At 34.4% G+C, this 24,824-nt stretch overlaps 1 protein-coding gene across 1 annotated transcript; it reads right to left on the bottom strand.

Annotated features, from left to right (window-relative positions):
* Nucleotides 1-15,535: 15,535 nt before the first annotated feature.
* bhlhe22 (basic helix-loop-helix family, member e22) lies at nt 15,536-18,167 on the bottom strand. Its single transcript, XM_028804453.2, has one exon. It carries the CDS (start codon nt 17,443-17,445, stop codon nt 16,645-16,647), a length of 801 nt encoding a protein of 266 aa, XP_028660286.1. The 5' UTR covers nt 17,446-18,167; the 3' UTR covers nt 15,536-16,644.
* Nucleotides 18,168-24,824: the final 6,657 nt, after the last annotated feature.

Below are 24,824 nucleotides of genomic sequence, written 5' to 3'. Positions count from 1 at the left end.
AAAGACTTGCTGATCATGTTTTCTAGACTCAATATATATGGGCTTTTCACTCAGCGGGGCATTCATCTCGGATGATTAGATCCAGCTAGACTAATCTACCACGCGGCTGCTTTTACAAAACTGACTTATTCCGAATGAGTTTCACCGGCATTAACTCATCCAAGATCAGACATCTGATCTCGGATGATTTAAGCGATGAACGGAAAATACCCCCCACATCTTAGCAACAGAAACACAAAACAGCAAGATGGTGTAGCAGTACAGCAAAACATAACAATAAAATAAAACTAAAAGAGAAAAAACCAAAATGAAACTGCAAAATGAAAGTGAAAATGAAATTAGAATAGTTCAGAACCTAAGAAAAAAAATACAAAGCCCCAAAGAAAAATATCAAACTAAGAAACAATAACAAACAGAGAATCAGCAATAGAGAAATACAAATTTCAAGAGAATTAGTTCAGGTAGTCAATGCAAAACCTGGGGTTAAAACGTGCCATTTTCTTTAGATTCTAAGCATTCATTTTCTAAGTTTGTGTCAAGAAGTAAGGGCCATCTATTTCCCCTTCTATGTTTTCCCTTATAGCTCTCACAATCCAGTGACTAGAACCAATATGACATGTGAATACCATGACCCAGTTATTTCTTGCTGTCATACCAAACATTTAGAAGACATAAAATTCCTACTCTGATATTCATACAGTTTAAGTTATACATGCACACACATGTATGCAGTATATATATATATATATATATATATATATATATATATATATAATATATATATATATATACATTCTTTTAATGGTCACAATAAACAAGATAAAGTTTTACCTCGTCAGAAAAGTAGAAGCAAATTATTAAACTTTTTAATAGCTGAGAAAAAAAAATTGTTTGTGTACTGTATAGATTCAATTTCCTTTCTTTTTTATAAAATGGTCAAAAATTATATGAAAATATTACAAATAAAGCACTGTATAGATTCAGTTTGTATCTCTTTATTATCTGGTTTCCAGTTAAGGAAAAAGGAAACAACAGTTATGACTCGTAAAGAGCAAGTCAGTTAATTTTCAGGCAAAAGAAGTTTATTCCATTACCAGGAGTAATTATTTGGAATGATCATCTGTAACTACTGCTCTCCAGGATCTAAATTTGGCACTTCTTCTATAATATACCGCACATCATACACATATGCAACCAGTAACATAGTATTTTATAGTTTACTAAAAGTATAGTAAATTATAAATAGTAAAAGTAAATTATAGTATAGCAGAATGGCTTGAGCAGAGTCTCCTGTGCATAAAGAGCAGTGAAGGAGACATGCATACTGTTTAATTGTTACTTGCTGTTGTTCATTAATCCTGCCACATAATTGTGAATCCTCTGCACTGCCAATGCACAGCAAAATTAATGAAGCATTACAGTTATGGGTGGTGTGCTTCACAGTGGTAGTGTTTGATGCATTTCTTGCAGACCTAAGCTCATTTAATAATTCAATATATAGTTCCATCTATGGTGTTGAGGAGGTATTCAGTCAATGGTGGGCAATGTCCTGTAAACCTGAGTGATATGATTTAAGAGAATGGACTATCATGAGAAAAGTCAAAGTGGTAAGATTGGGTTGAAATGTCCATATTAAATTAATTTTAGTCTATACTTTGCTAAAGACTACTAAGGCTACATTGATACTGTAGCTAAAAGTCACTTAAAGACAATTCTTGGATCATCTCAGAATTTTTGATTGATTATAGAAATTAACAGAACATGAATATGTGTCTTGTAACAGCAAAAATTAATAAAAACAAATTCAGCAGAAAAATGTAAATTACTAGCCAATTGTACAGGGGATTCTTTAAAGTTGTCAGCTAATAGATGTCAGGTGATAGGCCTTGAGTCTAAAGTCTTTTCAAGCTGAACAGGAGTGTAGTGCATGCTGGGAAAGTTGGAACACAAAGACAGATTCTACCATGTTTTGATTATTTAGCTTTGAATTCCAGAGAATATAGCCTTGATCTTAGTGATAATGATGTCCTGTAACATTTTATTGTACATTCTTTCAATCTGTTTTGGTTAATTGTAAATTGCCAGTGCTCCCTACTAGAGGGGATGAGAAAGTGAGTGAGACCATTTGGGCAAGTAGGAAGGGGAAATGCTGCTTCCTTTTATAGAAATTGATGTTTCAGAGAGTTTTCTCTTTCTGAATTTATTTGGATTGAGAACACATGCTCTATAACTAAGGAACTGTGCCACCCGGAATGTTTACCTGCATCTTGCTGTTGCTAATGAGGCTGCATGAAAATATGAGCCTCTCAGGTTGCATGATTCTCTGTATCACTTAGTACTTGCTGTAATTAGTTTTGTTGAAAAATAAATATCATTTTTGAGTGAAATATTAATGCCATTGTCTCTGTCTAACAGCTACTAGCAGATTGGGAGTTAGATTGTTTATTTCCTTGTCTAAATGAAGTGGTAAACTGGTGATGGTCAACTTGGTTGAAGTAAAGGCAGCCCCAGTCAGTTAACAGCCTGCCTTATGACGTGAAACATGTGGGTTGCAGCATGGATAGTGAGACAGGTAAGAGGATACAAGTAACAGTTGCATAGCTGGTTTTGACATTTCTTTCTATTACACATGATAAAATGAAACTAAGAGAATGGTCGGTAACTTTCATGTTAGGAGCATATCTTAGATGTTCAGATAACGTGATAAAACAATTATCATAAACACCAACAACATGCTGGCTGCTGCACTGCTTCATATTACTTTCAGTGTGTGATGTGTGTATATTTGTCAGCTCATTATATCAACAAAAGAGAAATAGAAAATAAAAATCATACCTGTTGCTTTGCTCACAATCATCACTGCCATTGTTCCTGATATGCATCTAGAAACCCATGAACATGACAATGACATAGGAATGGATTGAGATGGAGAGTGTGAGATATAGAGGGTTTTGACGAAGAACAGCCTCCAAATGTCAGAAGAGAATGTTTGTTTACTTATGTCAATACATGTATGTTCACAAGACATACACTTTTAAAGTGCACCATTTTCGTCAGGATATGCAAAACGCTTGGGCTGTATTGGCTGGCAATCACCAGTGCTGAGCACAGTCCAGTGCTACAGTATGTTATAATGTTGGACTACATTTGATTTCCCCAAGGAAATAACCTTTGGGTTGTCCATTTGGAGAGTGTAAATATTCAGACAATTCTGATTGAATCATTCAAACGCAGGCCAAATTTAATTTGTAAATGTTTGCATCTAATTTTGGGATGTTAATGAATTTGCTTGGGCATGTTGTGTTAGAGACTGACTTACTATCCTATCATACTGCAGATGATGCCCCTGTTTAATGAGAATTATTTAATGAAGAGGTTGCAAATGTGGTGGGCGGGACTTAAAAAGATCAATTTAAATAAAGTTTGGTGACACATATCTAACATTATTACTGGAAACTGAACTTAAAGGACAGATATTGCGACATGACTGGGGGGAACTGACCGACTAATTGTGTAAGAATATAGTGTGATGTGCATGGGTTGTGCGTGTATTCTTCATGAGAACAGTTGACTAAAGCAAAGGTAGTTGGTTAAAAGTGAAGCTAAGGAGGTCTATAGAGGTCAGTGTTCTAGCTGAAATTCACCGGTTATATTTTTTAATCACAATTTTAACAGTGATGATTTGACTGCAATGATTGATTTACACTAATTCAATTTATATTGTGTTGTATGTGTGTTACTTTAATCAGTAATTAAGGATTTATGTTATATTCCTTTATTCAGAAAAAAAAATCTTTCTGTAGAGAGTATACTACATTTTACTAATGGAAAGTGTATTTAAAATGTTTTTTGTCTTTTCTTTGAACTAGACATTGCTGATAATAAACAAAGATGGTATACAAAAGTGTTCTAATCTGATCTGACAAGCTGTTATTCTATGTATCCACTTTTCCCTAAAATGATCATTTATTTGTCACATATGAGTGTAAAAATTTAAATTTACCTGACTGTTAATGAAAGTTAAAAAGGGATATCTGTACTTAACATGTAGGCCAAAGAGGTATCCATTGTAATGATGACACAAAATCATAATCTTACCAAAACAGTCCAAGACATATACATTTTAATACTTGAAATAAACAGACTGCCTCAATATAATCACAAAATTTGAGGAAATCAAAGAATAATGATCATCAATAAGTAATTTTCTTCATCCACTCAATGATTGATGCCAGAAAAGTTTTCAAACAAGAAGCTGACTACTGAGACCCTTTTATTTACCCAGGAGCAAATGTAAAGATTGTCATCAATCAAGTCATAGATGGTAATTATTTAACAGTTGAGGATATTTACTGTGTTTTAATTTATGCTTTTTTGGTGATAGTTGTACTTTGAATTCAATTGGTCTTTAGCAATGCATTCTACAGTTATGGCCATGTTATGTTGATTCTTTGATGTTATTTTTTTGTGTCTGTGTCTCTCATGCTATTTTAATTGAAGGATTATTAGTGTTGTTGTTGTTATTTTAGGACAAACTAAACACCACAATATAAGTTTCTACCAAAGAAGGTGAATACTTATGTACATGTGCTTTCTCAATTTTTTTATTTTTAATAAATTTGCAAAAACCTCAAGTAAACTTTTTTCACATTGCCATTATGGGGTGTTGTGTGTAGAATTCTGAGGAAAAAAATGAATTTAATCCATTTTGGAATAAGGCTGTAACATAACAAAATGTGGAAAAAGTGATGCGCTGTGAATACTTTCCGGATGCACTCTATCTATCTATCTATCTATCTATCTATCTATCTATCTATCTATCTATCTATCTATCTATCTATCTATCTATCTATCTATCTATCTATCTATCTATCTATCTATCTATCAACAGCAATCTTGGTCCATTAACTCCACACACTTGGTCTTACTTTAGAAAACTTTGTATTATCTTTGATTCAGATTTCCAAATTTCAAAATTTGTGGATATATATATATCCACAAGTTTCTAATTAAGAAGCTTTGTTTGCTTGAAATAAAATTATGAAAAACAAAAATTGCCATGAATCAGTGCACAGTCCTCTGGATAATCTTCATTAAATAACAACAACAACAAAATTTATTTCTGTAGCACATTTTCATATACAGGATGCAGCTCAAAGTTGTTAGGTAAAAATAATTATGAATAAGTAAAAATTAAATCAATATAAGCTTACAAAACATAGGTATATAATTAGTAAAAAAATAGAGTCCTTATATATAATATTGTAATGTATAATATTAAAATGTTATTTAACACAATGTTACAGAACAAGAAGTTTTGAAAAACCTGATCAGCACCTCTGCTCAAAAAAAGAGAATTCTTGAATAGTTTGACATTTATTTTGAATATCTGTCCTTCTAAACCTAAATACAAATACCTAAATGGCACTGAATGAATTTCCAGTGCCTTGGTTTTCACATACTCAATTTCCAAATGACTCCAAATGACATTTTAGCAGGTCTTAAGTAAAAGTGAGTACGTTATAGGGAGCTAAAGATCAAGGGAAGATTTTGAGTCCCCATATAAAGGAAGATCTCACAATTTAATTCTTGTGTGTGAATGAGTATCACTGTGTGGGTTTTACCCAATCTACATTGGCCCCAGCCATGAACCCGATGTTGCTGGAGTAGATGCCAGATTTCCACAGCCCTGCATATAAAATAATAGGTTCAGAAAATTTAGAAAGCTCTTATTTTAGAGTGTGGCATGGTGGCCCAGGGGTAGTGCTGCTGCCTTGCAGTATGGAGACCAGAGTTTGTGTCCTGACTGTTCCCTGCATGAAGTTTGCATGTTCTCCCTATTTCTGTGTGGGTGTCCTCTCACAGTCCGAAGACTTGCAGGTTATGTGAATTGTCGATCTTATGGTGTGGTTGGTGTGTGTTTGTGGATGTGTATGTGTTTGTGTTCACCCTGCAATGGACTGACACCTTCTCGGAGGTTTGTTCCTGCCTTGTGCCCTGTGTTAGCTGGGATAGGCTCCAGCAGACCCCTGCAAGCCTGTTCAGGACTAAGATGGGAAATGACTGACTGACTGTTATTTTAGAACATTTTTAAAGATCACAAGCATGACTAGAACAGCAAACTAGAAAAGTAAACAACATTTTAAACATCTATAAACATTTGCCAAGTATTGTTGTGTAAAGCTTAAATTGCCATAATGCCTTTAAAGTGTCATATGAGCAGGTTTGACTGTTAACTTTTCTGGGCTGTCTCCTGCAATTCTAAACCTTCTGTCATAGAATTCACCTGTCTGCACCAAAATCCTCCCACACACAAAAAATGGGTGTACTTCATTGATTTTTGTTGTGCTGTTTCCATTTCTGAAATTGGAATTTACCTACCACAAACTGTTTCTGCCAGATATCAGATTCAATGACAAACACTGTTAGAAACAAAACTGTTGATTTATTCGAAATATGTTATATTACTTTTATGGCATAGATATTTTTCATGACTATACCTTGACTCTGAAGTATGTTTTGCTTTGAAAAATGTCACTCTTCTGTGTTCTTAATGTTAACTGAGGTGGAAAGAACAGAAAATTAAGTATTTGCTGCATACCTTTTGCACTTCATCTGAACTTTTTTCTCTCTTCTTATTTCTTTAAAATAAACAGTAACTTATGTTTAGCAGGTTAGAAAGATTTCTTTTTTATTATCCAGAAGCCAGAAAGTTGCTGATAGAAATGTTTTTTTTTTACCAAATTATGCAAGGTTGTGTTGATCCATCCATTGTCTTGAATAGTAAACACCAAAACAATACAAACCCTAGCTTTAGTGACAGAAAATGAAAATGTGTGCTACAATTTTCTTGGCAATACAAAAAAGGAAAGCTATGAGGAATTAGATGATGGGCTTCTCTCTTCCTACATAGTACTTGGGTGCAGCATGTCTTTAAAATTCAATTTCCAACACTCTCATTTGGGAACATAGGAGAGGTCTCTGATGAACATGGGGAGACCAGAACATCGCTCAAATGTTACAGAGGTGTTATAGTGGAAAGTGAAGTGAGCCTACATAAGCAGACATCTATCTGTTGATCACTCTACCTTGAAACACCTTCAAAGAATTATAAGAGGAAAAAAATTTACCAATTGACTACTTTCTGTAAGAACTTTATTTAACACAATGATATGCGTAATTTATAACTTTTTCAAGTCTAAATAATTAATTATACAAATATATTGTATTTTTCTCAAAAATATTGCTTTTATTTTTCATGTCTCAAAAGCTGGATGTTACAGAGCAATTCTATTACCAGATTAGGATTCAGCACCCTCAAAAAATGTAAAGAACACCTCACATTTTTGACGAAACCAATTTTTTTTGTAGATCATTGATATCAGAGCTTTGGACACAATACTCATTAATGGAGTTTTGACTGGTAAAGCAATAAGATCTTTAAAAAATGAACTATAATGACAAAGTTCTTTGAACTGTATCTTCATTACTTTCAGAAAAATATTTAAAAGAGCGAAGAATGAAAACAAAATTCAATTAAAGAAGGCCAAATTATGCTGACAATGTGAAAGGACTAAAGATATCTTTCTTGTAAGTAACCGCTTTTGTAAATATAAATTGGTTAATGCTGTTGCTCTCTCAAGGCACTCTAGTCTCCGGTATCATTCCAAAGACATGTAGGTTAGGATGGCTGGTGACTGTAAAATGGGGATTATTGTTGGTGTGTAAAGGAGTCTTGCTCAGCAGTGAAATGACGTATCATTTAGAGTTTCTTCCTACCTTGCACCATACACTGCCAACAGTGTCCTCAGATCTCTAATGGAATAAGTGCATTTTCAAAATGTACAAATGCATAAATAAATTAATAATTTTTCCACTACTTTTTACATACTATTCCTACTATCCGATAGCTGCATTTACATAATTGTACACAGAATTAATTTTCCAGAAATACACATAATAGTACTGATGGAAAAACCTTTATTATCTTCTATCTATGACATAGTCATACATTTTTTTTACCTGTAACAGAAATTGGAAAACACAACACTAATGAATTATGCTTAATGCTACCCTCCAAACATAGATTTTTTTTAAAAAGTCAGGTAAAATATGGATGACTATTTTTATTTCAAACTCTAACTCTCAGGACAGAAAGTATGGTTTTTCAAGTGGGGCTTTTATAGACAGACCAAGATTTCTCAACAGACTCAACAATTTAATTCATTCCCTTACATAATGAATAAATAGTAAACATAACTGCATATAATATGGATCTGTTCTGAATTAATTTAAAATAAATTAAATAAAACTTTACAAATCAGAAATGATACCTATTGTACAAAAAGTTGGAACTGCAGCTGCCTATTAAAATAAACTTTATAAAGGAGGTTGCAAGAGTTACACACATAGTGGTTGTGTGCTGCCTCAAAGGATATGTTCTACTTTCTTGTTAAATAAATACATAAATAATACACATTTAGAACAACTATAAAAGCTATGTTGTATGATGCTATATCACCCAATGTACAAAGCTGCACTAGTCTTACAGCAATAAAGGTATACATCCATCCATCCATTTTCCGACCCGCTGAATCCAAACACAGGGTCACGGGGGTCTGCTGGAGCCAATCCCAGCCAACACAGGGCACAAGGCAGGAAACAATCCTGGGCAGGGTGCCAACCCACCGCAGGATAAAGGTATACACTACATCCAAAAATGAAATACTGAATAAATAAAATCTGGAGCATTTTTCCCTTGCTTTGTACAATTTGTGTAACGTAGTCTTATAACAATTATTTCAAAACTGAACCCAAACTGATGTTAACTTGACTGTGTTAACCTCATTTGTAAGTCACATTAGATAACATGCCTGCTAAATGAATAAGTGTAAGTGTAAATATTGTATTTTAATACTTATATAATGCTTATATATAACAGCAAGAAGTTAATTCTTATTGAGAGAATACTCTTTTTGATATGTTGAATAGCCCAATACTATTACTAATAGCCCAATACTAATTGACTGTTACCATAATATTAGTATTATAGGCTGAATTTCCTTTCCTTTTACTCTGCTGTAATTAATACTGTAAACCTGTCTTGCCTACTACTCTGTTTTACTATGGCAACATGAAAATTTACATTATCATGATTTGTTCTAGTATCTTATTTTGTGTGAAATTCCAATATTTGCCTCATTCTGTCTAGATACTTTTTTTCATATACATACCTACTGATATAAATGAATCACTTGTCAAGATATAGTATTATAATATAACAGGCTATATGTATTTTCCAGCTCAATAATAATGTGACCAACTATGAAAAAAACTTTTCTAATGAATATTGATTAATAAATATGCATTTGTTTATCATCTGACAATGAAAATTAATTCCATCTTACTTTGCAGTGATGTAAACTCACTGTGTAACCCTAAAAAAATGTAATTAAACTACTGAGCACTGATTTCTCTATACGGTACAAAGACATATTCTTCAACTATTTGTCAACAATGGTATTATTTGTCTATATTACTTATTCATTTTGTCAAACTCAATTTAACCTTAATATAATCATGAGGAGCCAAACTCTATATGAACAGAAATGAGTGCAAGACAGGATCCAATTCTGGACTGGGACATCAGTCCAATGTAGAGGCCCACTCTTACTCAGAGGCCCACCCTCACTCTTCAGGTCAATTTGAAATTAAACCTCAGTCTAACTTGCACATCTTTGGGACGTAAGAGGAAAGTAAAGTAACCAGAAAGAATTTCTACAGACCTGAAATTATGACATACACAGTGCCCATACAAGGTTATCAACCCTGGACTCCAAATATGTGTGCATGATTAACATCATGTTTCTGTGCTACCATTTTCATGTATTACATATCTAAAATAAGGTATTAATATAAATTATTAACATTTTTCATTGAGATTTTCTGTAAGTTGCTGTGTGTCTCTCCGAAAGCTAAATATACAGATGTACGCTCTTGCCTTTTAAATTCCACTTTGCTTTGAGTTTCCTGAATCCAGGGAAGTTACATGTATTATGTGAGTAAAATATAAATCCACTCAGAAAATGTAACCAAGAACAATGTCATTAGAAAGCAGCAGAAAAATGTAAAAGACTGGAAGGTAACTGGCTTCAGTTCAACCTGAATGTTGTACATCACTGTACATACATATTATTAGAGAACTAAACCCAATAAAACAAAAATAAGCTTTTAACCTACGTAAAGTGTAATACATTGGGAATTTAAAACATTACATGCATGAAAGCACTTTCCAGAATAAATTTTTCAGCTCATCTGTGAGAGGGGAACATGATGTCTACTGTATGTGCACATATAAACTATTGATTGATTTACTCTCCAAATTTGAACACTTGAGTGCCATCAGTTTAATGTAAATGCACCTTTAATTCCATACAATGATATATGCATTAGATTTCTGCACCCAAAACAGGGCCAAATTCAATTTGCATCACCTACATGTAATAAGACAGGTGTCTACAGCACAAAGAAGTGCATTTGATGCGTGTTTTCAATTTCTCATTTTTGTGACTGTCAATTGTCAAACTATAAAAACGTTCTGTCACACATAAAAGCAAACTGTGATAACACTCTTACTTAAGTTTCTCTCAAAATGTTATTTTTAAGTGAAATTAAAACATTCAGTTTCCACTGTAACACAGCAAGAGACCATCCTCTACCTGTTATTGTATATACTGTATTTAATTCTTGTTTTAATCATTCAATAAATTGCCCTCTGCTGAAAGCTGAACAAAATTCTAATTAGTGCTAAGTGAACATCCCCAATAGCACTAAATGTTATTTTTTCTTGTATTTCCTTTTATTTTACATAAGTTCTTCAAACAAACAAGTTTTGCAAATTGGCAATGATACAAGAAAATCTAGTAGTAATCATGTCATTTCAGCTTTGCTGAAGTAACAAATGGAGCATCTATGTATGTCTACAATATAAAGATATATGGAAATATTTAATTTAAAATATTCAATATTTTAATAAAAATGTACATTCTGAAATGCCATTTTACCATTTGTAATTAATATTTCTCTTTGATTAAAACTGCAACAGTTTGCTTAATTCATTTTCAGCCGGTAGAGAAACACTGCAATATGCATTATCCACTGGGTGAAAGTACAGAAAACACTGCATGATTTGTGCAAATGCATTTTTTTTTTTTTTTGGTGTATGTTGACAGAATAGTTCATTCAGACGCTGTTAGTCCTGGCGAACAGAGGCTAATTAGGTCAAATCAGATCGCATCTTGTACGTGTAAAGAGTAGGTCGTATTGAAATTTAAGTTTCTGTAAGTAAAATGGCCATTTTCATCAAACGCTGCAATTACTCATTTTCATTTGTTTACTAAACAATACTGATGACATTAATTTAACAAGTACGGTTTGTTTCTTTTAGCCTAAATGATACATCATTACAACTATTAGTACAACGACTTTTTATTCTGACATACAGTACATGGATCTACTTCCATAAGTACACGAATTGATAATACATTAATGCATTAGTAGTAGGCTTGAAGTAGGGATTAACTGAAGTTTTCAAAACATGATTTCATTAATCATTTAATAATAATAATAATAATATTTTACTTTCAGCAATACAGAAAGAAAGGACGGATATTTTAATCATGAATTTATTTTAATGGCTTCTTTTAACGATTCCAGTATACCGAAAATTACACCTTACGTAAATTAACTGAATTGTCAAGGAATCTCTAAAGACAAGTTTTTCTGTTTCCTTTCACGTTTTTACAGTATTAAAAACTAACGTTAATAAAATGCTCATAATAATGCAATGACGGTGGAACTAAGATAAGGGATATTTTATCAGTTCAGAATAAAGTTTTTCATGTGTCTTTTTTCCTGAAGGAAACAAACCAGTAAAATAACAACTACAAATAATAATAATAATAATTAATAATAATAAAAAGATTTTATTTGCTTTTATTTTTAAGAGAGTTGGTGTGGTTGAAAAGGAGATGACTCTCCTCAACCGTCCATTTGCAGGTGTTGTGCTCTGTCCAGGGTGCTGAAGGCAAACCGCTCAACCCGACTCGTACACGTAGCGGATTTACACGGTTGACTGACCTCCGCCCAGTCTAGGAAAAGTTCCTGCCTTGAGCTTCATGCTGCTGGACTTCTCCCCAGCATAACCGAACCCGTACTGAAAATGCATGGATTAATCTAAACCTACGTATGTTTACTAATAGATATCGAGAACACTTAAAAACTGCCTAGTATTATTTATATCAATTAGAAATTGTTCCTTGGCCAGAGTGACCACACTGTTTTAAATGTCTTAAAGGATGAATTCTTATACAATCACAGGATATCCACTGAAGCGGAAAATTTGAATTTTCTACAGAATATGTTTAGAAATAAGAATATTTTAGCCCTTCTAAAGGAAATGCAGTTACAAAATAAGAAAAATAACTTTTGAAAGTCATTGGTAAGGGTCATTCTATGACACAATGCATAAGACGGGTTGTACTTTCATTTTTTCTGTGCGTTTCTTGAGTGGAAATAATCCTTTATATCAAAATCTCAAAGCACATTGCAACTTTAAAAACTTAGAAAACTGAATATTTTTGTTACAGCACATATTCGTAAGTTTGAAAGACGGGCATGAAATAATATTTACTTATTCCTCGTAATTCGAAAAGCAGATTATACTGAGAAATCTAATATGATTAAAGTGACAGTAGCATTAATCATGTTAAAACAATGAGAAAGCAATCAAATAAAAAATAAATTACATGAAAACAAACAGTATATGTTTTAACTCGTGGTGAACATGCAGTTTAGTCGCATTGATGTAACAGTGCAGTAATTGTGAACTTTGTAAAGAGTATCTCCTAATTTTTAAGTGCTGCAAATCCTAATTGTTGACTCCGTTCTTATATACTGAAACTCCTGACTACAGGCAAAAAACAATCAAATTCCAATTAAATAATAATAATAATAATAATAATAATAAATAAATCGATTTATACTTCAGTATGAAATTTTAAACTGGACGTCGGAAGACTGAATATTGCTGTTAAAAAATGTTATTCGTTTCTTAACAAAACCTGCAAGACCGTATTTTATTCATGTTAACTTGCTTATTTACCTCATAACCTTAACTCTAATGTGTTTTGATCACACCCCACCCCGCCCAAGGTAATGATCTGTCGACCCGGAAAACATTTTCACAAACCTCAAAAAAAAAAAAAGAACCGGAAGACATGTAGGACTAAAAATATACTCCATTTTTGCGATAACCGGTGACACCTATGGATATTATTATTTGGTACTTCTCTAAACTGAAATATAGTTTATTGCACTTTGTGTATTTTGAGCTTCTACTTATATTAGTGGCAAATATGGTTTAACTTTTACATTTTTTTTGTAAATTTATGTTTCGCTGTTTAGAATATTTACAGTATTCCAGCTACAGTTATATAATAATGGCTGTTTATTTTCCGATTTCATTAAATAGAAGTGCAGCCTAAATCTTTCAAGGTAGATGAATGTTTAAGCGAAAAGTAATCAACTAGAGGTACTAAATAATAAAATCAAAATTGCTGTGTATTTGTAACTGAAGAACCCGAATATTAATCGAAGAACCCACCGAATTACTTATACAGTTGTGAATTTCGGGGGTTGCATGGATTATTATCTGTTTTTAATAAACATGTTGCACACGTGTTGTACATGTGACGTAATTGTTTTAATCCTCTGCTCTTAACAAGTTTATTCAATTTTCATTGCACTTACAGCTTTTATTTGGCCTTCATGCTATATATATATTATTAATTCTAACTTGAGATCCTCAGCTGTGTCCAGCACTGACGTGAAACCTCACAATTTATTTCAAAGTCAAATTCTGTGTTATCTTTTTTTCCTTGTGATAATTAGTTACCATAGCATCTAATACGCAAATGTGCCTAGAGCACACCATTAACCATTAAATGGGGAATTCCATTTAACACTTGATTATATCTTTCATATGTCATTACATTCTGAAAGTCACTATCTCTCCTGCTGAAACAAGTAAGAGGTCCGACGTGGATAAATAGGAGTCCCCAGGAGAACAGTGTTAAAACGTGATTTTCCATTCCAAAATGAGCAAGACCTTATCTTTCTGGAAAAGGCAGTAAGGACTATTTCAATTAGCATTATTAATAATATTTCACCTGAAATCTGTGATGGATGTATTAATATGTTAAAATGAATAGTAACTACCAGTATACACACAACAAGGCCCTACAGCGAACCCAGACAAATCAGCTTAAGACTTAAACAAGATATCCGAAAAAAAATGACCGGTGTTCTAAAATATCTGCGACTGCAAGTACATATTAGATAGGAACCACTATGTTGAACTTATGTGTGTGTGTAAAACCGTTAACAAGAAAGAAAGAAAGAAAGAAAGAAAGAAAGAAAGAAAGAAAGAAAGAAAGAAAGTCTGTCCTCAAGCGTAACATCTTTTGACCGCAGATAATTCTAATCACGATGATGGACAGGAACGACAGAACAATACAAACTAATGGCAGTGTTGCTGATCACTCTGCCTCATGATTAAAGACACACAATTATGGCAATGAACAGTGTCGTAATTACGTCCCTTAATCACATCCAGGAGGTTTAATTGCCTTAACGATGTGTTTCATTAAATGGATTTAGGTATTATAGTCGACAGTTTTCATACACAGTTGTTTTCAAATTAACATAATATTAGACATCGTCATGGAAATTGTTTTAATAATCATAATTAGGTGCACCCAGGCTTTGTCATGTAATGTTAAGAGACATTTTCCTTTTGCCTCCGGCTTAAATACCCTGGCCGTCTGGATTGCCTTTCGATGGCATCATTTTACTTAACAATTCTGCTTCATGAAAAGTTACACCTTATGACAAATATTTCTGATGTTACATATGGCAGATTTCTTTTTAAACACTACTCCTCCTTTGGTGATATTTTAAATAAGACAATAACTAGCTCGTTGCAGTTGGTAATATTCCTAAGAGATCTCAAATTGACCATTCTTGCCTGTGTTGCATATAAATAAATCAGAAAATGTGTATGGGGACTCTATTATAGCAACATATGAATGAACCCGTACTTTATCCACAATACCACACTGTAAATATCATACAATAAATGCGGCCTATACACATCGTGAATTGTGTCGTCTTAAGTGCCGTCAAGTTAAAATTATATTAGCATACACTAAATCTAATTTAAACAAATTAAAAACTGCATACTTAAATTAAAAGTGTAAAGGTAACAGGTACATGACCTCGACTAAGCAAAGTATTACGAGTTATTTGTACTTAATCTTATATAATTAGGGGTTTTCCTTTTGACCACTTTCAGTGATTCAGTAAAGCGATAGTATTTACGTGAAACAAAGCATTTGCCTGAAATTAAGCAACATAATTTATTCTTACAGTCATTTTAATAATGCATCGCTGATTAAAACCAATACTCTGAAGTAAGTGTTTTGTTCAAAATATTTTAATAAAGCTTTTCAACACAGAAACACATAAAGATGCCCCTCTTGCAGCAATATTCTGACCAGTAGTGCGTGTAATGTCTCCTAGATCTGACAATCAGTATCACCCATTACAGTACTCCCGGCTCCTGATTAAAAGACCTTAAAAACATATGAGAAGACATTCGAAAGTACTCGAAACTTGGATATCAGTGGTAGAATGCACTTTGTCATGCGAAAAAATAGGAAAATCAATAATAATAATAGTAATAAAATAAAAAAGGAGAATACCAGCCATCTTCGTGGGGTTGACAGCACAAATATGAAAAACCATTTTAGAAAAACATGTTACAGCTGTCAAAATGGGAGCACTTTCAGGTTAGTGCATGTGAAACTTCATCAGCACATGTTTTAAACAATACATAACAAAACCCTATACGTGAGTGGCCATAAACTCTTAAAATAACTGGCTTTGCCGTTTCAAAGAGTTTTTGTAAAAGCTCAATCCTTACTCACATAACCCATAAAGCAAACTTCCATGAAGTTTTAAAAAGCAAAGGTTTGTGTTCTACATTGTAGTTTTGCTTTCCTGATAAAAGGTAAACGCCATACAGGTTGACTCTAATACAAAGTAGCAAATTAACCGAAAAGGACATAATGGAAAATTGTTTGCTTATTACTTCTGTCAGATCATCAAAATAATAAATAATCTAGTCAGGCTGAAAATAACTGCAAAACAGTCACTTACAAAGTGCACAATAAATCATTTGAATAAAATAATTTAACACTCGCAACCAGGCATAAAGTTTTTGTTTTCATTCTCAGCTTCATTTTGAGCATAAATTATATTTACATAATCAAGTATAGTCAAAGCTAGAAGAAAATGTATTTTTAAAGGTATGTTCTTTCTTTTCAAGTGCTTCGCTTTTTTTTTTTTTTTTTTTAACATTTCCCTCTTTGAAGTCACAAAGTAAATTCGCACTTCTGTGATCACAGTCCTAAAGAGTCCGTACGTCTTTATTCATAGCGAGTTATCCATAAGTTTGTATGCGGTCATTTATGCTTTTTTTTTTTCGATGTCATTTAAAATACAGCTAATGGACGAAAAACTGTTTTAAGGCTTATCAGTGCACTGCTTGCAGAGGCTGGAGGTGACGTTGTTAAATATGGCACATTTATCCGGACAAGATGCGGCTGCTAGTCCGGCAGGAAAAGGGTATCCCGTCGGCTGATCGTAGGCACTCAAACCTGGGTTAAGCGCACTGTTAGCTGGCAGGGAGGCTGCGGATATAGCCTGACCTTGGTTAAGATAAGCCACTAGCCTTCGCATTTCTTCCAAAGCCTGAGCCTGCATGAGGATGTAATTTTTGGCTAGTAGCAAAGTGGCGATTTTGGAGAGTTTCCGTACAGACGGGCTATGAGCGTACGGTATAACCGCTCTCAGTTCATCCAGGGCATCATTTAAGTCGTGCATCCGCCTTCTCTCCCTGGCGTTAATGTTCAATCTTAGGGTCTTCTGCTCTTTGCTTTTCTTAGTATTGGAGGTCTCGGCTTTGCCTCCCGGTGTCGAGGTCCTCTGATCTGACATGAGCACCATGTCACACCGGTCGTCGCTGTCATCGTCTGGGCTTTGCTCTCCGCCGCTGCTCTCTGCTGCCGAAGTGTTGTTGCCAGTTTTCCCGTACTTAACGCATAAAGATCCACTTGAAAGACCGAGTCCTCCTCCTCTGCCTCCACCCAGTCCTCCCGCCTGGATTGGGTCGGAGTCAGACTGATCGAAACAGTTGATCGGTGATTGGCGATCTCTGGAAGACAGATCGATACCGCCGGGCGATCTGAAAGAGTCCATTGTTTTTGCTGAGACGGCGCCGAGAGTTTTGTGGAAGAGGTCCCCTTCGGCTCCGTTAATGTTCATACTCCTCTCTATAGATCACACACACAGTGGTTAAAAATGTATGTCTATTTAGACACGGGCAGCGGTTGTAACTTTCTATTTTGCGAGTCGATCTTGACGGCTGCTCTACTTTTGAAGTGATGTGTGTAGTCAGCTCAGCTCCGGCGCTTATCCGCCTGCGATTCACCTTCGCCAGATTTCGGAAGCGATCAGCAACAGCAGCAGCAACAGACGGGGGAGTCTTTTACATCATTATCTCAAAGCAGGTTATTATTATGAAGAAGATTCGCCTATTGGGACGGATCTTTCTACCCAATCAGGTTAACGTTTTAATTAATAGGATTAAAACGGTAACAAACAATCCCGAGCGCTATCTGCCCCCTCCGTCTGGATGGTCTCTCTTCCACTTGTGTGTCACCGAGGAGCTGCTTACAGCTTTATAAAAGGCGTCGGCTCTATTATTCTCGCTGCCATCTGTATACAAAACTTCATGCATATGTTTGCAAGGCGTTGTGTCCTATTAGTAACCCGACTACTGCCTTCAGCTTGACATGTGTGCCGACTTTCACCCATCGATGAGCACACTAAATGCCCCCTTTATATCTAAGAGTTTACGTGAAACCCTAGCCTAAAACTGTTTTTCCCCCCAATTACTGTCAAAGAGAGGGTGTAATTTATTAACCACTGTGAACTGTGGTTTAAATATATAAGCATGGCACATTGTACAGCGCTCAACCCATAGCAACAATTTCTAGGATTTTACTTAACTACTCTTTTGGTGATCTATTGCCATCACTTACTTGAATGCTAACATGTTTCTGATAATTTTATGCTTTCATAGTTTTTTGCTGCCAAACGTCCGTTATATAACAAATAGATTCTCACACATTTATATATCAGTGGTGTGTTATTAAAAGTCCCAGCACACAAAGATAAACCATTTTACTTATTTAGTTCTGAGGAACATGGTGTTTAAAGGAAGGAAAGGGCAGACAATTCTGCCAGTTAAGAGATGTATTTTTGATTGTGTGGGACAGTTACAACAAACAATGCAAACAGCCTCATTTAATAAACAGAATGAGAAAGAAAGAAGCCGTGTTCTTACTGAGCAACAAGGCCAGGCATGCACTCCTATTTCTGTGGTTCAACTAAGACCACAGCGCTATCTCTTTAGATATTTAATAATTCTTCCTATAAAGCACCTTTTGACCTTTAAACACAGCTTTTTTGGACGACAGTAAGACAGAATTTCTACTCTTCAATTACATCCATTTTATATGGCGTTGACACAGAGAACGCGTGGATGTATTTGTTGCTGTGATTTCATTAAAAAACCTTTTAATTGTGTCGTTCTGTGTTGGCCCCAGGTGTTCGACTCTTTTCATTACATTTTTCTCTAATGTGATGAAATTCTAATTCTCGTCTTACCATATGGTTAAATTTTTCCGCTGAGAATTGGTTGAAGGGGGAGAAATAATCTATTAATCTCTGTAATAGATTCACAAATGAGAGTTGCCACAGAACCTGTTTTGAAAAGTATTATCATAACAGTTGGGTGCTTCGTGTGATCAAGGGACAGTCAGCTTTGAACGGATATGTTAGCTGCTGAAGATTTTATTTCAGAAATGAAAGAACGCGTGCATTCTTCAGAAGAGACACTCATATTAACACCTAGGAGAATTCTATTGAACTGCTCAAATCTGGTTTAGTCAACTAAAAGAGTTCTGTTACAACTAATTAATAATAGGGCATTATTATCTCCAGCACCGTGTATATGAAATATCCTGCAGAGAAGGTCTCCCAGCAAATCTGTAAAAGAATGACACGTTATTGGTAACACTTATTAGTATTATATTTTAAAGCAGTTAGTTAAAATGATATAAATAATTTCAAAAAATGTAAGAGGTCAATGGCGCCTTTAATAACTAAACGCAGTGTCGCACGGCGCGTCCAGTATTGTTTCTTTTGCACCCCTCTTCAGTTTTTAATGATATTATATCTATGCAAGTTGAATATTGTAAACAAGTAAAATAAGAAAAATGATGGCAGATTATATAATATTGACAAAGCTGAATATAAGAACATAATCTTCTCCAAACCGCATAGTTCAATTTACAGTCGCGGGGGTCGGAGCCTAATTGGGCGAAAAGCGGGACCCCCCCGAGCTGGGCACAGTCCATTGCAAGAGACCACTCACTTACGAAACACGGATAATCTGAAAGTAAAACTGCCTAACGCGTACGTCTTTGCAGAGGAGGGAAATCTACCCAGACTTAGGGAGAACATGCAAACTCCACGTAGATAGCAACGCAGATCAGCATTTGCACCCAAGATGCTCGCTCGATCAACGAGGCGGCAGAGCGGCGAGCTCCGTCATCATTCCGCCTACGTTGAATAAAATATGTAGAAATCCTTCTTTATTTCTCCAGCCGCTCAAGAATAAAGGTTACAAAACGAAATTTGATATGTTTATTTTAGTGAATTACACTATGTGGATTTCAATGAAACAGTTATATACATTAGCACTAGGGTGTTGTACCGTGTTAGCCATTATGAATGTAGTGAGAAGTTAAGCAAAATGACACCTTTTACTGATTTAACTAAAAAGATTACAATATGCAAGCTTTCGAAGCAACTCAGACCCCTTCCTCAGGCAAGATGTAACGAATATACAGTATATACTGTATAGATAGATATAGATAGGTAATATAGAAATAGATACATATTCACACACTATGAGACGGTGAGGATGCACTTTCAATGCATTAATAGTTTAGGTATTATCTGCCTTTTGCGTTTTAGTTTTTCCTAATAAATCCGCCACTAAACTAACATACACCTTTGGCGAGACAACTTTTACAACGATGAACGACAGAAAAATAGTAAACGGACACTTGGAGAGTCTGCTTCGAAAGTTGAATTTTTGTGACAGATGTTGTAAAACAGTTCAATATTTGTTATGAACTGATATGAATTATACTGTCTAAGCATAGAAACGTGTGAGAATATCGAATAAATAATACAATTAAACAAAAAAGAAAAAGAGAAAATCATTTTTCTAGTCCACAGTGCCATCTACTGAAAAACAGAATTATTGCAATTTTGGTTTACTTGCTACATTACCTTTTTTGTTAAAAATTTAGAGATTTATTGTTTACTAGGACTTTCCAATGTCTTAACCGTGCAGAACAGGTTATTTATCAGTTTTGGATTGCCTGTCACATTTGATGTTAGTGTGCGTCTCCTGTTTAATTTTAATGTTTTGTTGTTTATCAGGACTTTGTAAAAACGCTGTAGAGGAGTTTGCATAAAATGGTATAGTAATCTCCCCCGTGGCCCTGTGTTTGGATTCAGCGGGTTGGAAAATGGATGGATGGATGGATGGTATAGTAATCTACTAGGAGAAGGAAATGTTCCCAATAGTAACCCCTGAAAACAAACAACACCTTCACTTACAGACTTAAATAAAATTAATGTTTATTAATACCACTTTTGTTTGCTTTTGTGATTAGAAAAGTTACTTATTTTGCGAATTGCATTTTTTACAACAGAATTACTGAAATACTGCCATTAATGGTAGGCTATAGGTATCAAAGCAGTTCTAATGGCTAGTTCTCAGATGAAAAACATATAGTAAAAATGCATTGTTACAACATTTAAGTGTATCAAATCACATACTGTACTTTTCAGATTTTTTTTCTACAATTATTTTTATTATAGCTGTTATAAGTTGTGAAAGGAGAAACTACATATAACTTGCATCTAACTCTTGATAACACCCAAACAAACAAAACCTTAAGTTGCAAAGCTGTAGATCTGAAAATACAATACCATTATTTGCACCTGAGCAAGTCTTGTTTTATTTAACCAGACTATTGTTTTACATTTTAGTAAGTTGCATCATATACATAATGTTTAAGGGGCTTTGAGATTTGCTTTGCAGAATGAGGCCTGTAAATCAGTTTTTTACCAGGCTTTAGTAAACAATGTTTAATTCATTGAATGACAAAAAAGACAGAGCTAATTTTAAATGGGATCATTTTCTTTGTAAAATTACTTTCCCAAAATGCATTGACTGGTAATCCAAAAGACCATGATTAAATATCATTCAGTCCACAAGTACATCAGCACAAAATCAAGACACAGTTTCAGGAGCTGGGAATGTTCTGCTTAGGTTTAATTAATCATTTTTGTACAGTGTGCTACAGGACAGTGCACCGATTTATGTGAAAGAAGCCAGGAGGAGGAGGTTGGGGGCATGCGCTGATTAAAACACGTTGCTGCATCCACCACACAATGAACCGCCCAGACTGGGATCCGAGTGACACCTCAACACCACACTGAACAGTATGAGGTTTTATACCAGGGGTCCCCAACTCTGACCTTGGAGTGCCCCAGTGGCTGCAGGTTTTCATTCTTACCCTTAATTAGTGATTAGTTTTTGCTGCTAATTAACTTCTTTTGAATTAATTTTAATTGCCTTGTTTTTTAAAATTTCCTCCCCTAAATTTCTTCATCGTTCCTATGAATTGCTTCATTGCTTTCCTTAAATGGCACCTAAACAGAAATGAAATGTGAAGTGAGTGAGCCACTGGAAGACCAACTAAGTCAGGGCCTCAAACTCCAACCAATTTCACTCCAACCAGTTGCTTAATTAGGCTCTGATTCTTGTTGTTAATGAAACCCGTTCTTTAATTCACTGGTTTGTTGCTGCTCTTATTGTGCAATAGGAGACATTTCCGAAATTGTTGATTTTCCCTTTTCTAAGAGCACTGTGAACATGTTTTGTGGACCTGAGCATATTGACATTCCTGAGACCTTCATCTTTTTTTATTTTCAGATATTGCATGATGGACACCAATTGTTTTGGCTCATTTTCTATCTAATATTACTTAGCAGCTAATTAAGGAAAAAAAAAACAATTAAGGGGTCAGAGTCTTCAAGTCAATTAAAATTAATTCAAAAGAAGTTAATTAGCAGGAAAAACAGGTCACTAATTAAGAAAAGGATTTGAATGAAAACCTGCAGCCACTGTGGCCGTCCAGGACCAGAGTTGGGGACCCCTGTTTTATAGAGTGCCAGTTCAGCCACCAAATCCCGTGTTTCCCCCGTAAGTTGTTCCTCCTTCTAATATTATTTCTGCCAATGCATTTTGAACGTCTTTGTCTTATGAACATCATTCTTTTTAGACTTCCCATTAACCAGTTCTACTATTGTTCCTTAATTTTTACAAATGATCATTTGTAAGAGAAGCATATTTAATATTTTTTAAACAATCTTTATTGATGTTATCAGCTTTTTTATAAAGGTTTATTTAATTATTTTATTTATTTATTTTTTATTGTGTATTGCATTTTGTGTCTCCTTTGATCAAACCTGCCAACTGCCTTAACAGTGTAGTGCTTCAGTTGTTTTTTACATAACTTTTGTAATTGTCTAAAACACAGCATCTTACTCTTATCTCATCTGGCTCAGTGTTCCTGACCTTGTCGTGTTTTCTAGATGTCCTTCCTGCTCTCTTAATCCACCGCTTATTTCTCTTCTCTTGTCTTGCTACAGTGATCTTGATCACTTAATTACTCATACTCTCAATCTCTCTTTTGCACTCTCTGTCTTCCAACTGGCTGCATTCCTGCATCTTTGAAGAATGTTAGAGCTATGCCTCGCCTGAAAAAATGCTTACACTTAACTGTTCGGCTTTGTCCACCACTCATCCAGAATTTACCCTTAATTTTGTCCAAAAAAAATATTGGATGTTTTATTGCCAATCATCCACTAAGGAACTTCACTAATGATCTCTGCCTGTTTTCAGGTGAAATCAATTTGTGTAGGTTGATTATTTGTGGCATCTATCAATGCTCTGAGCTTGGCTGGCTAGTCTTCAGCAGCAATATGTTTAATCTTCGTTAACCGATTTGTCATCATGTTTTTTTTTTTTTGCACATGCTATCCAACACTATGTGTTGATCAAGCTTGGATTAGAACTGATGTTCGGGCATTACTGCTTGTCATGTTATTTAACTCAAAGCTAGTAAACTGAAGCCACTCATGCAGAACTTAGAAATGTATTTAGTCTTATTTGTTTACAATTTTAAAAATGTATTTAGTCTAAGCTTTTACAAGTATACAAAATCTTTTGTTAAAACCCGCTGTCATGCAGAGCTATAGAGCAACTTATTTCATATTATCTCAAACCAGTCATCAGAAGTTTATTGAACCTATCTTTTTGCTCGTTTCAATCATTTATTAAATAGTATAACAGAAAAAAATTAATTTGAATAAAAATAGCCACCAACTTAAATATTTTCAGATAATGCAGAAAATTACGATACCGTGTAGTCTTCAAAAATACCAAACTCTTAATATCACCTTAAATATATCCATCTATATAAAGTTGACCTCATATGTTTCATGGTGAGTAGACATCACCTTGACCACAAGACGCAGATAAGGCAGGCAGACAGGCAGGCAAATGGATTAAACTTTATTTGTCACCGGAAGAAATTTGGCTTTTTACAGAAGCCCAGTAAAGAAATACATATTATTAAATTATAACAAACTGTCCAATCACCCAACATTAAAGAAATGCACTTTGGACCCAAAATTGGGGTGTCAATCAAAATAAATAGAAAAAAATAAAACAAAACAAAAAAATTAAAAGTATCAATTTATCCAAACAAAATGAAAATATGTAAAAAGAATTAATAAAGCATTCCTGACAATTAAGAACTGTACTATTAATATACAGTGCTGTGATTAAGTATTTGCTCACCATTTAACTGAATTCAATAAAAAAAGCACCACAGGTGAAGTGCCTTGTGTTCCAGTAGACTCTTAGATAGATAGAAAGATAGATAAGAAAGGCATTATGATAGATAGATAGATAGACAGATAGGCACCTCTGCACATCTCTCAGAAAATGCATCACTACTCCCAGAAAATAGTTGCAATTATAAATTATTTGTTTTTCACATTTGTTTTTTTGTTTTTTTTTTGTATTTGAAAAACACAAAGAAAAAGAGTCAAACCTGACATTATAAAACACAGAACTGCAGAAATGGACTGGACAAAATTATTGGCACCCTCAACCTAATATTTGGTAGCACACCCTTTGGAAACAACAATTGAAATCAATCGCTTCCTGTAACCAAGAATGAGTTTCTTACTCCTCTCCACTGGAATTTTAGATTTAGGTTTGGACTCATTGCTGGCCACTTCAGAACTCTCCAGCACTTTGTTATTGTGTGTGTGTGTTATTTCCTTGGATGTAGCATGGCAAAGCCTTTCACTGACAAAAGTATGAGAGAACTATAAAAAATTACATATTAACTGCAAATGTAGTAAAAGAGAGAGAGGTTAGGAGCACACGCTGATACAGAGCATTGCCGCACACAGTAACA

Source organism: Erpetoichthys calabaricus, chromosome 6 (genome assembly GCF_900747795.2).
Source record: "Erpetoichthys calabaricus chromosome 6, fErpCal1.3, whole genome shotgun sequence".
Taxonomy (NCBI): domain Eukaryota; kingdom Metazoa; phylum Chordata; class Cladistia; order Polypteriformes; family Polypteridae; genus Erpetoichthys; species Erpetoichthys calabaricus.
This window is presented reverse-complemented; position numbering and strand designations above follow the sequence as displayed.